Here is a 15,991-nt window from a genome sequence, read left to right on the forward strand (position 1 = left end):
CCCCCGCCTGCCCCCCCTTTGCGCACGCCACTGAGTTCGATAGGAAGACATTTAAAAATGTCATAATTCTTTGAATTATTATGACATTATGTCGAACTTTGCTCTGTTGACCTACAACTCAAGTGAACACAACAAATTTGCCTGATTCCATTTAGGTGCAAGTTGGGACATGTGTAAACATTACAAATAGGCCGATTACCAAAAAATCAGGTTTGAAAAAAAAACCAATTTCATATTTTTAGATCGTAGGGCCTACATTATGGCTTGCGTGGGAAAATTTTACCCCCCCGCCCCCCCCCCCCCATCAAGTTATCAACGGTATGCTCCCCCGGAAAATGTGGTGGGTCAATTGGGAGCTGACGCGCATAAAATTCTGGTTTTGCCCACAATTACGCTGATACTCAACCACATTATCAATTTCACATGGACAATGGTAATATCTCTAGCAGAAATTTTATTTAATTGCAAAGCTAGTTTTTACATACAAAATACTAGAAAATTATTTACTTATTTGATTTCAATGTTTACATATCATTTAAAATGCTCAACTGCTTTCTCTATATTTTTTCTTTAAAAATGCATCTAATTATAGTTGTGAGTAATAATTCATTAAATCATGTTGTTCACCAGCCGGCTTTACAAGTATAATTAATAAAATCTTTACTGTATTGGTAAATTTTGATCATTTTTACCCCTTTTCAATTTTGGACAACAATATTTCCACCTTTTCTTGATTACATTGTTAATATTTTATATTATTAGCACACACAGGAATTATGGAGAATTTTGTTTTTCAAAATTCCGAACATTGAAATGATTACAACCCGAATACATGCTCATTTAATTACATTCTCTCCCAAAACTGAATACATAAAATTCCATTATTTATCATATAATTCATGATTACACCACAAAGAAAATAAGATTTCCTAATTATTGTTTTTAATATCTCCTTGTTTTTGACATTCAAGTACTGTCATCTGCATGCCTTCCCCCAAATGCAACATATAAAATTTACACTGAAAATGCAATATATTGGAATGTTGTTTGGGAGCCCTATGAAATAGGTAAGAAAGACCCATATGTTATTTCCAATCAACAAAATGAGGATCACAAACTCACAATTTCACATAACAAAATTTGTCATCTCAAACCCTGCCATGTAGAAAATTAACAAATTTAACAGAATTTATGTTTCATTTCAAAATTCATGATCAAATATGCAATAATCAACAGAAACAATTATATAACAAACCTAAAAATCCAATATCACAAAGACCAGTATAAATTCAACCAGGTCAGTGATCACTTAGCTTGTAGTTGGAAGAAATTGAGAAACAAACCAGAACACTAAATTTACCAAGTTATTTTACTTGAAGTTAATCACATGCAAAACATGCTACAATTTTTGGGATCATGTAACTTTGGGAATTTATAAAGTTCTGATTATAACATTTCAACTTCCTTTATTTTCAAATTAAGTTACTAATTTAAAGGAGATCGTCCAATTTAATCACATTTTGTTTAAAACTTTATCTAACCATAAAAGTAGGTCTTGTACTTCCATGATCTACATGTAACCATCTCTACCCATGGGCACGGTTTCATGTTCATTTTTCCTCCAACTATCATATGGGAGGCAAAAAGGATTTATAGCATGATGGATTTGTAAATTAGATAACTCAAGTCTGTGAAGATGCATTTGAGCTTGTTAGATCTGAACAAAGTGGGTTTCAAAACCATTTTGATATTGAAAAGTGGTGACCATGTGTTGACAAGGTTTTATATTTGAACACCCTTCTGAAATGTCTGTCTCTTGCAGTTCTAATTTGTAAAATCAAGACGGTTTAATCACAACTTATACTGTAAGCAGCAATGGAATGACTCATGCAATACAAGATATACAAGTTATCAAAAACTTGGTAACCCTCTTGTACTTCCTGAATATAAAATCTATTATTGCTATTAAAATTTAAAATCAAACAAATCAATTTTGTTTTGAATGATTGATAAAGAGAACTTGGAGTCTTCATAATTTATGAGGTAGGTACATGTAGATTGATGCAGGGAAGTTAACTGCCAATCAAAAGTTGGCTGTGTTGTTTAGGACACCCTGTTAGTGTGTTACAAAATGTAACAGATCTACACATACATAAAAAGAAAAGTTGACAATATTAGGATCTTCTGCACAAACTTTCATGAAAAATATATAACAATCCAGAAATAAACAAAAGAAAACAAAAATACATAACCAGAAAATCAATATTAAAAAAAAAAAATCTGTTTTCAAACTCCACATTCCTTAGTCAGGGACATGTTAGCAAAATCAATTTAAGTTAAAGTAACTGCTATATTTTGTGTCGCATAATCATAATAATTTACTTTTTACCACCTATTAATATAACCTGAACATAATAAATACTACAATATTTGGTACTATAACTTGCATATAATATAAAAAGTTATTTACTTTGTTCATGCAATTTAGTTAAAAGATAAAGTGCAATAGTGCCATGGGAAAAACAACTTTGCTGTGTTTTAATCTTGGGAAAAAATTATATGATCAAAAGCAAAATTTTGTTCTTCTGTGGAGCTGTTCTTGGTTGATTTAACACAAGAACAGAACATGTGGGATTTGATTTAGGTGGAAACTTGTTAACACAAAGTTGCCCAGACTGATGATTTGTGATGCGATCAAGCAAATGGAGTCTGATGTTGTTCAAAATTCAGTTTTCAATCTCATCACATGAGTCATTCTCAGCTTTATTTTGCTGAAAACCCCATCATAATTAGACTTATGGTGCGAGAGATATGCCTATTTTAGTGTTACTCGGAACAATAAAATACAAAGGAAGTTGAATTATATCTCAAAATCAATATTCCCGACATCCGACTCATTTTGCTTGATCGCATCACATTTTAGTTTTGCGTTATCAGGTTTGTATAAAGATATCAACATGGGACTTTAAGGTTACTTTGTGTTATCAGAACTTTGTGTTAACACAGTTTGTGTTAACAAGTTTCTACTGTATATCATATATCAGTGTTGGAGTCAAGCCCACCATGTCCAACTGAAAGTGGACTCGAGCCTGAAGCACAGACACAGGTATGTGTTTGAAAACAATGATGAATACGTAGACATGATGAAGACAAGTTTTATACAGAGGTAAAGAAGAATACAGTGGAATACATCAAGTTAACATGTGACATGTCACTTTAGTTTGAACAGAAGCAATGAGCACAAAAAATATTCAGGGTTCTTCTCTATTTTGACACAGTATGCTTATTACTTTACACAGACCATGCTAATATGCACAATGCCTGCCATATCAAAGATAGGTAATTTCCCCCTGATATTTTATATTGCCCATTACCACCGATACAATTAGATAAAGATACAAAATAGGCCTATATCCCATGGCTTGGAAAATAAAAGTGAAACAAATATACTTATATAAACAAGTTGGTCCTTATAAATGCATGCAATTGCAAGGTCACTCTCATATTACTATCTTCAAGTTACTGAATATTTCCTACACTTTAAATTTTGGCTTTATGCACAATATTTGTCAGTTGAACACAATTAAGATGGTCTGAAGTGCATAATAAATACCCAAAACCTCTTGCATTCAAGTGTCAAATAACTCAAATTGCCAGTTCTTTGTCTTCCAAATCTACATGTGAACTACGGTGACCTTACAAGTTACAAACTAAAATATAAACAAAATTGGATTACACAGCTAGATTCCTGCCTTGCACCGAGTAGTGCCTTCTTTGCTTTGAATTCATTGATTTCTCACTTCTTACTAAACCTATGAGATCCTCATGGTACTCGTTTTGTAATCATGTACATGGGAGAACTTTGGAGAACATAGAGTGTCAGGAATCGAGCTGTGTATAGAATAAAATCCCATTGGCTTCCATGTAGGCAATCTACTGTGCATGTTAATGTTGTTTCTTGTGACGCCTGCATGTGAATTTGGTCTGTGAGTTGCTGCGACGGAATCAAACAACTTATGTGCTCATCACCATCTTCACCAGCTCTGTAACGGAAGGAGACAAAAAATAAATCAAGATTAAAACAAGGTGATTCGGGTGGCAGGAGCCAAATTTTCCTAGGTTTAGCCTAAAAAAACTGCACTGTGCTTCTTAATATTTATACCTTGATCTTACTTGAAATGAGTCAAGGATTCCATTAATCGCATGTATAACTTTCCATGTCTTGAATTTCTTAAAGTCATATTATAACATTTCTGTAAAAATAGATTAGTATTTATTTTCCATAAAATGTTAGCTTTTACTGTCAGATATGCCCCCTTTTAATTTTGAGCCGAACAAGTGAGGTAAAGCATAGACAATTGAAATTTACTACTAGCGCCCGTGCATGTTACTCCTGCGGTTGTAATACAGTACAATCCTCGGGGTGTGTGTGTATGTGTATCCCGCACGCCGTGTACGTACTGTGCATATGTGTTCGACTAATATTTCCATCGTAATAATAATACGCCGGTTCCAGCGTTTTATTCAAAATCTTGGATTTCGACAAAACTACAGCACCTAGAGTCTTGATTTTTGCAGAGTATCTTTATTGACTAATGTACATTACAATCATGTAAAAACCAGAATTAAAAAAAAAAAAAAATTGAGGGCGTTCTCCTCAGCAAATGTTATAATATGGCTTTAAGTTAATTGATCAAAATGAAAGTATTGGTGTTTTCCCTCTCCAAAGAAGAATCATGCACATATGAAGCAAAAATGACACCCCTTTTCCTTGTGATCTCCTTTATAACAAATACCATTTCTCTAGTGTATCAGCTTTATTTGCCTCAATATTTGAGTGCAAACACTGCTACGTCATGCTCCCTCTAACCCACCGTGACTGAATCATGCTGGACATGTACAATGCTTAAATGTTTGAGAATCGTTCTTAATGGGTGCCTGGTAGTGAACCAAGATATAATGCGAATGCCAGCGTAATGGCGGCTTGCATAGCTTTACCCCCCCCCTATTTGAGCTACAAAGTGAAAAAAAAAACAGCATTATTTTATTGGTTTTATTGCAAACGTTGTGAAGTAACCAGTCAAATTCTAACTTATTAGTGGAAGGATGCACCCAAAATATAACCCCAGGGGCAATACTGACTTTCTAACAGAGCTCCTGATTGGTTAGTTACATGATATAGTCATCTGAGTACCAATCAAAATAGAGCTTTCAGATCTCTTACACTTTTAACCTACCCCCACCTTCAGCCCTACTGAATATTCTTATCAATACATGGCATAGCCTTCTTTATGACCAATCAAAATAGTTCTTAGAGGCCAATAAATCGGCTGGTAGTGTCCATACCTTCATAGTTTACTTGTCCCTGTGAATCTTCCTGTCCTGTCAACAACTGGTCTACTTCATCATCTAACAATTTCTCACCTAAGAAATAATAAAAGCAAAAAACAAGTTTTCGCATATCACAAAGGAAACCAAATTAACATGTCCACATTCACATTCACTCAACATGCTGTAAATTTCAACACATATTTAATCTTTCCCCAAAGTGGCCACTGGCAGTGCAGTGCATGCAAAAACACGTTGGGTAGTGCATCTGACCAGATTTTAACTAACAACGTTTGTATGATGACTAGCATGATGCTCTAATAGAGCATCATGCTATAATGATTACGCCACAGTGACATGCCCCCCCCCCCCACCCTTTTGTGGGTTTATGTGGGCTTGGGAAAGGATACAAATTTGTTTATTGTATCAACCCAAAGAACTTCATGCAAGTACTTGTAAATTTGTTTTTAAAATATCCTCAATGTGAACAACATTGCAATATCCATATTCATTCAGCTATTTGGAATGTGTTACAAACATACATAATACTGCGTGGGACAAACTATCAGTATCACCAGTACTAAAGGAGTATTTTGTGATTCTAACGACCTCTTTTTATAGTATGTTTCAGTGGATATCCATGAAAAAGGCTTTGCACTGAGACATTATGTGGCCAGAGGTATCCGCTGGTATAAAACTCTCAACCTTTATCAGGCATAAGAATTTTCAGTTTAAAAACATAATTCAGTTTTTTTAAAGTCAAAATTTCCGAATCTTTATTTAATTTTTTGGTACTTTTTGCTCAATTTCACACGCATTTTCAGTTTTTTTTAGGAAAGTGCAGTGTCATGCCTACTTTATTTAGAAAAATGGGAGGGGGAATGAGGCTGTGGATCACAAAATGCCCATTTAATTGTGATTTATTTACAATTTTCAAAACCAATCTCTATTTTGCACTGTAAGATGAGCAACCAGAGGTGTGGCATAGTGAACAGACCCGGGGGGGTCACTCCCATTGTGACCTGTACACCATCCGCGATAATGAAAACGTGTAAAAAGGGTAGTTTTTCGTGGGAAGGCACGATCTGCGCGTAACGTGTTTAGGGTGTCAAAAACATGAAATATTGGAAAAAAGGGTAGCAAAATTGTAATTGCTAATACGCGGAAATGAAATTTGATGCAATGAATAAAATCCCTGTTTAGGGTATCGTTTTAGCCAAGAGTTAAATCCTTGTTTAGGGTGCTTTTCAAAAGTTGATTATCGCGGATGGTGTACAGACCACAATGGGAGTGAACCCCCCGGGGAACAGACCACTTCCTCGGGAAAATAACTGGTGTAGTACAATCAGGACTGGGCTCAAATTTAGCACCTGTCCGCTGGCTAAACTGCGCTTTGAAATGCTTGGGCAAGCTGTTAATGCTTGTGGGAAAGTTGTAAAATACAGCTAGCTCAATTATCAACTGGTCCAAACTGGAACATCGGACCAGTTGTTAAAGTGTTAAGCGCAAGCCCTGAATCAGGACAGCAAGTACATGTAATGCAAAATGTTTCCATTCTCAACCACAATCAAGCTCTAAAACAAATTGGCTTTTGCCACCTTGGAATAACCAGGCTGGTGATTCAGGGTGTTAGGCAGCCTGCCTAGTAAGCCCTTGTGGTGATTACAGGCCTGTTCAGCAAAATGATTTATTGATGCATGTCAATTGTCATATCTGGAATAAAACAAATGGTTATTTGATCAGATTCATACTAGTGAAGCTGCATAGATCTTACCAAGACTTGTGAGGACATGGCGTAGTTCTGCCGAATTGATAGTACCGTTACCATCCTTGTCGAATACTTTAAGGCCTTCTACGTAATCTTCATGATTGCTGAATTCTCTGGCTTTTTGGAAGCTTGTTAAGATTGGAAGGAATTCTTCAAATGAGATACGATGTCCTGTGTGAATGAGATAAATATATATACATGATAAAATAGTCCTGCTGTTCCCACAGCAGGCTATTAATGATAGGCTTCTAAGATTTAAATTTATAGATGTGCTTATTTGGGTATATTGTTCATAAATGAATTGACATTTTTTTACCAAATTTGGTCAATACATTACCCATTTTGACCTTGCTGAATTAAATTGGTCTTGACTGACAACCACCGGCGTATCATACCGGGCTACAAACACATCTAGATTTATTCATGAAGTGTTAAAATAAGCTTCAATGCTTTTATTGTCAATTTATGGCAAAACATAATTGAAGTACCGGTAATACCGGTATCCATGACATCCAAAGTCCACACACAAAGATGCTGCCAAAAGTTGGGCTGTTCTATATACCAGGCCTTGCCGCTTGAGGCGAGCGATCGCTCTCGCCGCCACCGCCGCCTAAACTCAATTTCTAGCGAAGCGATTTTCCACTCACCATAGACAATAAATATCGCGCGCTGCGAATCACCCAAATTGAATCTAAATTACATTCAAGTTTTAGCACTTCCAATGTATTCAATTTATCGTAATAAACTAGTCTTGATTTCTGAAAGACAGGATATCAGCAGTGCGTAAGTACATGTATGTCATACTGATTGCTCTTTCAGACCTAGAGAGTAGACTACCCCGTAGTCCACTTGCCCATTGTGCATACTCTGGATATTGTATTTAAGCTTAAAACTCTGATTTAATTAATGTGTGCACAATTGATAGACTTTCACATCTGATCTTTTCAGTCACCCTACTCCCTCTGTTTGTTAGCTTCCCAAGTGGACTACTGACTTTGGATTGTGGTTTACATGCTTAACACGGCTGTCTATGAGCCTCTATGGATGAGATTGTCGGAAATCTGGCCTACTAAAATTGGCCATGACGTAATGCATCTTTAAATGGATCTGGCTTGTGATTGGTCGTCCAGATCTCGTTATTGTTTAAATCCTCCCGACACGTACCATTACCATTAACCATGTTAACTATACATGGTACACAATTATCTATGGAATGCGGCGCTTTTGTGCTGGCGCGAAAGTTAGTGGATGAACGACGCATCTAGCGCGATTGTACCACCATGCTTAGTCTTGTGGTTAGATTTGATTGATAAACAAGTATGATTGACAGTGTGTTTTAGAGAACGAAGTCCCGGGGTAAAAGTGAAAGTCCATAGTCGATTTTTAACTCGGATAATAAACTGGCAGATTCTAAAGTTAGAATTGTTCAGTACCGTATTGAAGTGCCATTATAGTTATGCCATTATGATATGTTGCATTCAATAATATAAGCCTCACGATACTTTACTTTTACTGTCACAAATATAATTATATAAACTTTTTCATAACCATTTTATACTAGTATTTTGATGTAATAAATATCAGTATAATTTCGAGTTCAACTGAATGCGTTCATCATGATTAATAACATATTTTTATTTATAAAAAAATCGACTATGGCATAGTCTAACCTAGAGAGTGATTCGACCACTAGCGAGTGATTCGACCACTAGCGAGTGATTCGATTACTCGCCTAGCATCAAGGTAGCGAGCGATTGACCACTCGCCTTTGAAATCTAGACGGCAAGGCCTGATATACGTTTCTTCACCCAAGCACGGGAGGCAGAAACCTAGAAGATCCGCCCTGAACTACACAGTCATCCTGAAAGATGACACTGGAATGGAAGCAGCAGACTTCAGGACAGCAGAGAGTTACCTTACAGTTTGAGGACACCACTTGTTGAATTAAGCAAGTAAACAACTTTTTTGGCTTGTTTAAAAGGGATCCAACCTTAACTTGCATGTGTACAAATTATGCAATCCCTACAATTACACAATAGATAATTTTTCTTTGTTGTAAAAGTGGAAATCAATTTGTTACCTTGTGGGTATCCATGTGAGACTTTCTTGACCTCTGCATTTGTAGGATTTTGTCCCAATGCTCTGACGACATCACCAAGCTGTTCCACTTCTATCTTGTTATCACCTCTCCTGTCAAACAACAGGAAGGCATCAAGGTATTCTGAACATAATAAAGGAAAATGCAATTAGCTTGGTCAAGATAGTTTGCGGTACATTTAGTAATTAATGCATTGCCTGTTTTAGTTTTTATTTGTGACCATCCACCAGTCAGTGTAAAGTCGCTGATGCTGAATTCAGAGATAAAAGCATATGTATATGTAAAAAAGTCTAACATAAATCAAATAGAAAACAATGGAATTTCAAGATTTGAAAAGCAATATTGACAAGTCATCAAAAATCATCATAAGCTTGTTTTATGATGGGGTTTCCTTGCGACAAAAAGGTCTTGCAACCACAGTTTGATTGCTGTTTTATGCAGATTTCCGCTGATTTTAATCCAAGACTAAATTGCAACTTTACACTGGGTTTGTTATCACATTTAATAAGAAATATTTATAATAATATAAAATAAAGACATACAAAATTACTTGAAATTCAATTTACATACTTGGCACAAAGAAGTATAGAGTGAGAGAAAACGGCTTAAGTGCGGACAAGGCCCTAGTGGGCAATGGCCTAAGTGGGACATGGCCCTAGTGGGACATGGCCCTAGTGGGACATGGACCTAGTGGGACATGGCCCTAGTGGGACATGGCCCTAGTGGGACATGGCCCTAGTGGGACATGGCCTAAGTGGGACATGGCCTAAGTGGGACATAGGCATAGCCCTAGTGGGAATTACCTAAGTGGGACATGGACTAATAAGTGGGACATGGCCCTAGTGGGAATTACCTAAGTGGGAAATGGTCTAAGTGGGACATGGACTAATAAGTGGGACATGGCCTAACTGGGACTGGGCCAAGTGGGATTTGGACCAAATGGGATTGGCCTAAGAGGGATTGGACCAAATGGGATTGACCCAAGTGGGAATTGCCCGCTCATACTGAGTCATAGCAACCACCAGTGTAAAAAAAAACCACTACTTAGTACAGATAACAAGGCTCCCCTTGTGTGACATTTGCCCGACCAACAGAATGGGCAAAATAAACAATCGCCCAACAATACAATAAAATACCGGGGTATTCAACATCAACTTGTCATTTGAAAATGTACAAGCCATTTTCTTGCCCTGAATCTGTTTAGATTTCCCAGGGCCTGGCCCACCAGGGGTATTTCTTCCAAGAAGACGGTAATATTTCCCTTCAATTTGATATGTACATGTACCTATTTCTTTAATAGCAGTCCTCCGGTGCATACATGTACATTAAGTTTTTTATTTTAATATTATTTTGCCCAAATGCTAACCCTAGACCCACTCGCGAACCTACCAAAATAAATCATGTGTACATTTATTGGGCAGGCATGATGTGATGTGATGCGAATGCATGATGCAGAGCCAGATATTATTTGAGAACGTTTTCCAGCATGTTTTTCTACACATGCATGCATGATCACTGATGATTGACACCTTTTTGATTTCTAGAGCTCGTTCTGTGATGTACATGTAAGCTAAAAGAACAACATTTAAAATGAACATCGACTTTTGGAGATCGCTTTCCCTCCCTCTTTAATATGATTCATGCTTTCCTTTTGCCCTGCCATATAAAATTCATTGCCCCCTTTTCAACATGATCATGATGATGTTCATGCTTTTAATAATTCTGGCCTGCCAAAAACTTCCCCCTGTTGTGTTCATTATACTTTGGTGGGGGTGGTTGTAAAAGTTGGCACCTTGTTTGGACACAAAAATTTTCTTGATTCCCGCACTTTTTTTGGGTCTAAAAATTGGTTGATCCCCCCTTTTATTTTTGGTCATGTGTTATATGGTGGGACCCCAAAATAGTGGGAGGCGTTACATTTTTCTCTCCTCTTTCAGATTTAACTTGTTGGTACAGAGCTATTCTTTGTCCAATTGCATAAAGTTTAGGCTCATTATACAGCTTGATTATTCTACTTTTCAAATATGTTTCACAATTTGAAATTATCATTTGTTTCATTAGTGAAAAATATTAAAATGTTAACGAGGATAAACCTGGAGGATAAGCGGTAGAGGATAAGCGGTAGAGGAGTATGTGTAATCTCTATGAGAAATGTTGTGGAAACATGATATCTTTTTGAATTTTGGATTTTATCATTGCTACATATGTACATTCTGTGCTATACATGCAAATCATATCTCAAATCAAAGCTTGTTCATTCATTATTCATATTCAACTATTAATTTGATCTATTTCATGTTTACAAGTACTCACCGAGAACCGCAAGTCACAAGACCCACAATTTTTCCCTATTCTCTACACACAAATGCCTAGATTTTCAGTCACAACACACGTTTTGATTTTAAATTGTTGTATCTTGAGAATTATACACCTTAAGATAGGAAAAGTATACATTTTTGGAAAGCATTTTACCCCAGGAATCCAAATATGCAGTTAAAATAAATGTAGGATACACTCTAAAGAAAATATTTTCAAAAATGTAATCAACATTTGGTGCGTAAAGTTACATACATTTTCACACCCTGTATCGCCACTTTGGTCAATCATAATATTCATAACATAGCAAAAGTATACATTTTATTAAAGCTCATATATAGTTTTGCCTGCCACAAAATTAGATTACATTAGAGGTATTCCATATCAGTAGCAAATGCAATAAATTATCAATTTTCTAGTAAAATAAAATTTTTTCATGATATCACCCTATATATTTTCTTACACACCCTGTATACCAACATCAATTTTGCATTGTTGGATTCCTTGGAACATAAGCTTTCCAAAAATGTATAGTTTTGTTGGTGTGAGATGTATAGTTTTAGACATGTATCAATTTAACTGAAAATGAGGGCAAATGATCAAAATCAGTGCTTGTAACGCAAATGTGCCCCACCATATGACACATGACCTTTTTAGTAGGCCTGGCATTTTCGGGTAATTTTGTACCCGGGTACCCGCCGCATTTTTCGGGCGGGTAACGGCATACCAAATTGCAAAAAAAAAAAAAATTTCTTTTTAAGTTTTTTATTTTTTCGGTTTTGTAGTGTCCCTGGACCTAGACCTAAATGCCAGGATCATTCATGGTTTACCTAAAAAAAAAAAAATAAATAAAATAAAATTTCAAGATATTTTGTATTTTTAATATGAAAATCGATACTTTGTATTCATGTCATACTCTATTAATGATTTCAAAATGCATTCAAATTCAATGTTTTTTTTTAATGTCGGGTACCCGGGGAGGGTATTTCCTACCCGGGTAATGTAATCTCGGGCGGGTACCCGTTTACCCGACCGAAAATGCCAGCCTTATTTTTTAGCGTTCATTTTTTGTCTTAAATACAAATGTAGACACGTATGATCTCCCTCTCATGTCTAATTGTCTATTTAAGACAAAAAATCTAATTTAAACTTATCAATCTAAAAAAACTTATTCCACAGTATGACAGGTACTACATGTACCTAGATACAATGAATGCCTAAAATATCCTTTAAAATTTTTTTGATCCCCCTATTAATTTAAATACTCTGACTGAATTTTTAATTGTATTGATTTGAAGCATGAGCTATTATATGAGAGTACACAATTGAATATACTGAACATTAATGCGCACACAGGGCGCCCGAAAAATTTGAAATGTGCATGCCTTGTCATACATACTCTGGACTTTCAGTTTACACTCAAATTTTTGACCCCCCCCCCACCATCTCATGATCTAATGTCAATGACTGTATTTTGTTGATCCCGCCCCTTTTTTAGGACCCATCATATAGTTATCAAATATCATCATGGTTATAGTATTTATGAACACTCCCGGCCCCCCAACTCAACACAAAAATTGACAACCATGAGAGCTGAGACGAATATACCTAAAGGTATATTCGTCTCAGATGAGAGTTACCAAATAGCGCAGAAAAGGGTAATTTTTTTACCAGTTAGCAAGGACCGCGAAATTGGGAAAATAGGGGGTATATTTAATTTGGACAGTCCGCGAAATTTGACTGTGAAATCAGCAAAATATGGGGTACCGGTATTTCATTTGCACTGTCCACAAAATTTGGATAAAAGGGGTACTTGGAAAAATCCAGTATTGTATTTCAATATTTAGTGTCACTGAAAAGGGGTGTTTGAAATTCTAGTCATTGAAAAGGGGTGTTGGAAATCCTCTAGTCATTGAAAACCACAAAAAAAGGATTGTTTTTGGCCAAATTTTGTCCTCGATTTTGCATGAAAAAGGGGGTTAAATTTGATGAAAAATCATTGCAAAGGGGGTCTTTAAAAGATTTGGGGTAACTCTCATGGTTGCCAACTTTTGTGTTGAGTTGGGGGGCCGGACCGGGCCAGGTGAACACTAATTCACCAATCACCACCCTGGGGGAACACGTAATTATTGCACCACTCTCTCTAATTTAACACAACGTCATGGTAGCCAGGCTCACATCTCACACTATAGGTGGCGCTATTCGTCCATAGGGAAGTGGAATGTGCCTGTACGGTCCAAAAATGGCTTTACTGTGGGGCTCAATGGACAAAATTACTAAAAATTAATTTTGACAACCAAAACCTAAGTGATGTTGACTTATGTTGGTACTGGGATAATAATGGATTCATAAACTATTACATAGTGCAATCCATGTTCCACCAAGTCGACACTCGATTTAGCTCAAAAGCAATTTGTGTGTAAATCAAGACCATCCAAAACAGCTTTCTTACAGTAAAGAATAGGAGGTCATCTGGGGTCACATACAGTAGTGTACATTGTACATGTGCCTGCTGTCACAATTTCACACACAAAATTTTGGACAATTTGGTGACACTATTTTTGTCTGTAACTTCAAAAGTATATGCACTAGAAACATGATTGACCCCTTATTGTTTAGGTAATTTGATTTTCTTTCAAATGAAAGAACTTTCAGCTAAAAATATTGAACTTCAAAATTTTATGAACATACCTAGTCATGGTAATGTTAATGAATAACAAGACTAAATTTTTATGCACTGCAACCTCAACTCAAGTCAAACAAGTCAAACTATGTAAAAAAAAAAAACTGTGCACGTTAAGCCCGTGCGACAATACTCAATTTGAGGTATGCACGTATATAGGAAGAAGAAGAAGAACTACAGAGCTCTCTGCACAGTCAGTGCAATGTCAATGACAACACAAGCAAATTATGAATCCATGATTCATCAGACACAGAACAAAGTTTGATTGACAATTTGATCTATATTTTACGAACGACACTCACCAGCTTTTTGATCTTCTGATATAGACTGTAACAGAAAAGAAAGAAGGTAATTATTAGCCTAAAATAATTCATAATAATTCAAAAATGTGACAAAATCTTATGCAAAGTTTGTGCGATTCTTACCATTTTGGAATTTCGACTCGCCCAATTTCACAGCTGATTGTTGACCGCTTCCGGTTTCTCTACTCCAGTAATGGATAATTTCATCACGGAGCAGCTATGGCAGCTATTTCGCATGTCAATTAAAAATAACTTAGGCCCTAGTTATGATGTCATTAATGTCTTTCTTTGTCGAGACTCTACATCATCGCATAGAAATAGGCCTAGTAGATCGCAATGATGAGTGAAGGGATGATGACGATGACGATGATTATGAATTGATGATGATGCGGGTGATGGATGATGATGATGATGATGAGTGTTACCCGGGGATCATGGTGCCTATAAAATACAGCACTAGGCCTAATTATTTTGGATAAAAAAGCGCGGGGTGTGTCCGCACCGTACCCCCTCACCGAAATTTAATGCAAAAGTATTTAAAACGAGGCGGGTCCAAATATATCCCAATTTGAGAGCGTAATGACCCCCTCCCCCCCAAGAAAACTGAAAATTAGGGGGTTTTTCGGCTTCTTTTTTAACAGTCAAAACAGGTCCAAATTTGGAAAGGTTGGTCTATATTAGGCCTATATTTCACAAAAAATCGCCTCGCTAGAAAAAGGTGAGTCGCAATAAAAACAAAACAACAACAATAACAAAAGAATCTTGTGTATAGGCCTACTACTACGGACGGACCCGATGGGCCTAATGATCATATCAGTGATGTGTGTGTATCACTGTATGGTCATGTCTGATGGTGATGATGATGATAAATGATGATGATAGTGATGATGATGATAATGATGATGATGATGATGATGATGATGATGATGATGATGATGATGATGATGATGATGATGATGATGATGATAGTGATGACGACGATGATGATGATGATGATGATGATGATGATGATGATGATGATGATGATGATGATGATCGATGGTGGTGGTGGTGGTGGAGGTGGAAAATTTTCAACAACAAAAACTGTGCAAAATGAAAGTCCAATTCGGGGGGGGACTTAACACAAATGACCATACGGGTAGGCCTATCGAAAGACCCCATTTTTGGATTTCGTAGCTCCGAAATGCCCCCTATATTTGACCATAGAGCTTAAAAACCCTTGATTTTGATAATTTCGGCTCTAAAAGACCCCAAAAGTTGCTCATTCCTCATATTTCTGGGTCATTTCAGGCGATTTTCAACCAAAAAGTCAAGAAAGACCCTTGATTTTAACTGTTCGTAGCTCCAAAAGTCCCCATTTTACTTGTTCGCAGCCCGGTTCACAGCTCCAAAAGACCCCCTTTCATGTACCGGTACGCCGTGGGGGGGAGCTGATTTTGAAAAAGTGGACTTTTTTCCAAGGGGGGGGGGGGGCAATTTTGTGAAAAGTTGACTTT

The 15,991-nt window shown here is 36.6% G+C and overlaps 1 protein-coding gene across 1 annotated transcript; it reads right to left on the reverse strand.

Annotated features, from left to right (window-relative positions):
• Nucleotides 1-437: 437 nt before the first annotated feature.
• Nucleotides 438-14,701, reverse strand: LOC140142098 (myosin-2 essential light chain-like). The gene is made up of 6 exons (XM_072164055.1): nucleotides 14,619-14,701; nucleotides 14,496-14,520; nucleotides 9,177-9,317; nucleotides 7,103-7,267; nucleotides 5,347-5,424; nucleotides 438-4,043 (listed from the first exon to the last, which is right to left on the reverse strand). Exons 1-6 carry the CDS (start codon nucleotides 14,619-14,621, stop codon nucleotides 4,015-4,017), a joined length of 441 nt encoding a protein of 146 aa, XP_072020156.1. The 5' UTR covers nucleotides 14,622-14,701; the 3' UTR covers nucleotides 438-4,014.
• Nucleotides 14,702-15,991: the final 1,290 nt, after the last annotated feature.

Source organism: Amphiura filiformis, chromosome 20 (assembly GCF_039555335.1).
Source record: "Amphiura filiformis chromosome 20, Afil_fr2py, whole genome shotgun sequence".
In the NCBI taxonomy this organism is placed as follows: Eukaryota; Metazoa; Echinodermata; class Ophiuroidea; order Amphilepidida; family Amphiuridae; genus Amphiura; species Amphiura filiformis.

Excerpts from the sequence above, each read along its gene's own strand:
- LOC140142098 (XM_072164055.1), bottom strand. Across the intron at positions 7,268-9,176 it reads CTCACATGGATACCCACAAG|GACATCGTATCTCATTTGAA; the intron begins GTAACAAATTGA and ends TCATTCACACAG. Across the intron at positions 4,044-5,346 it reads GGGACAAGTAAACTATGAAG|AGCTGGTGAAGATGGTGATG; the intron begins GTATGGACACTA and ends CTTCCGTTACAG.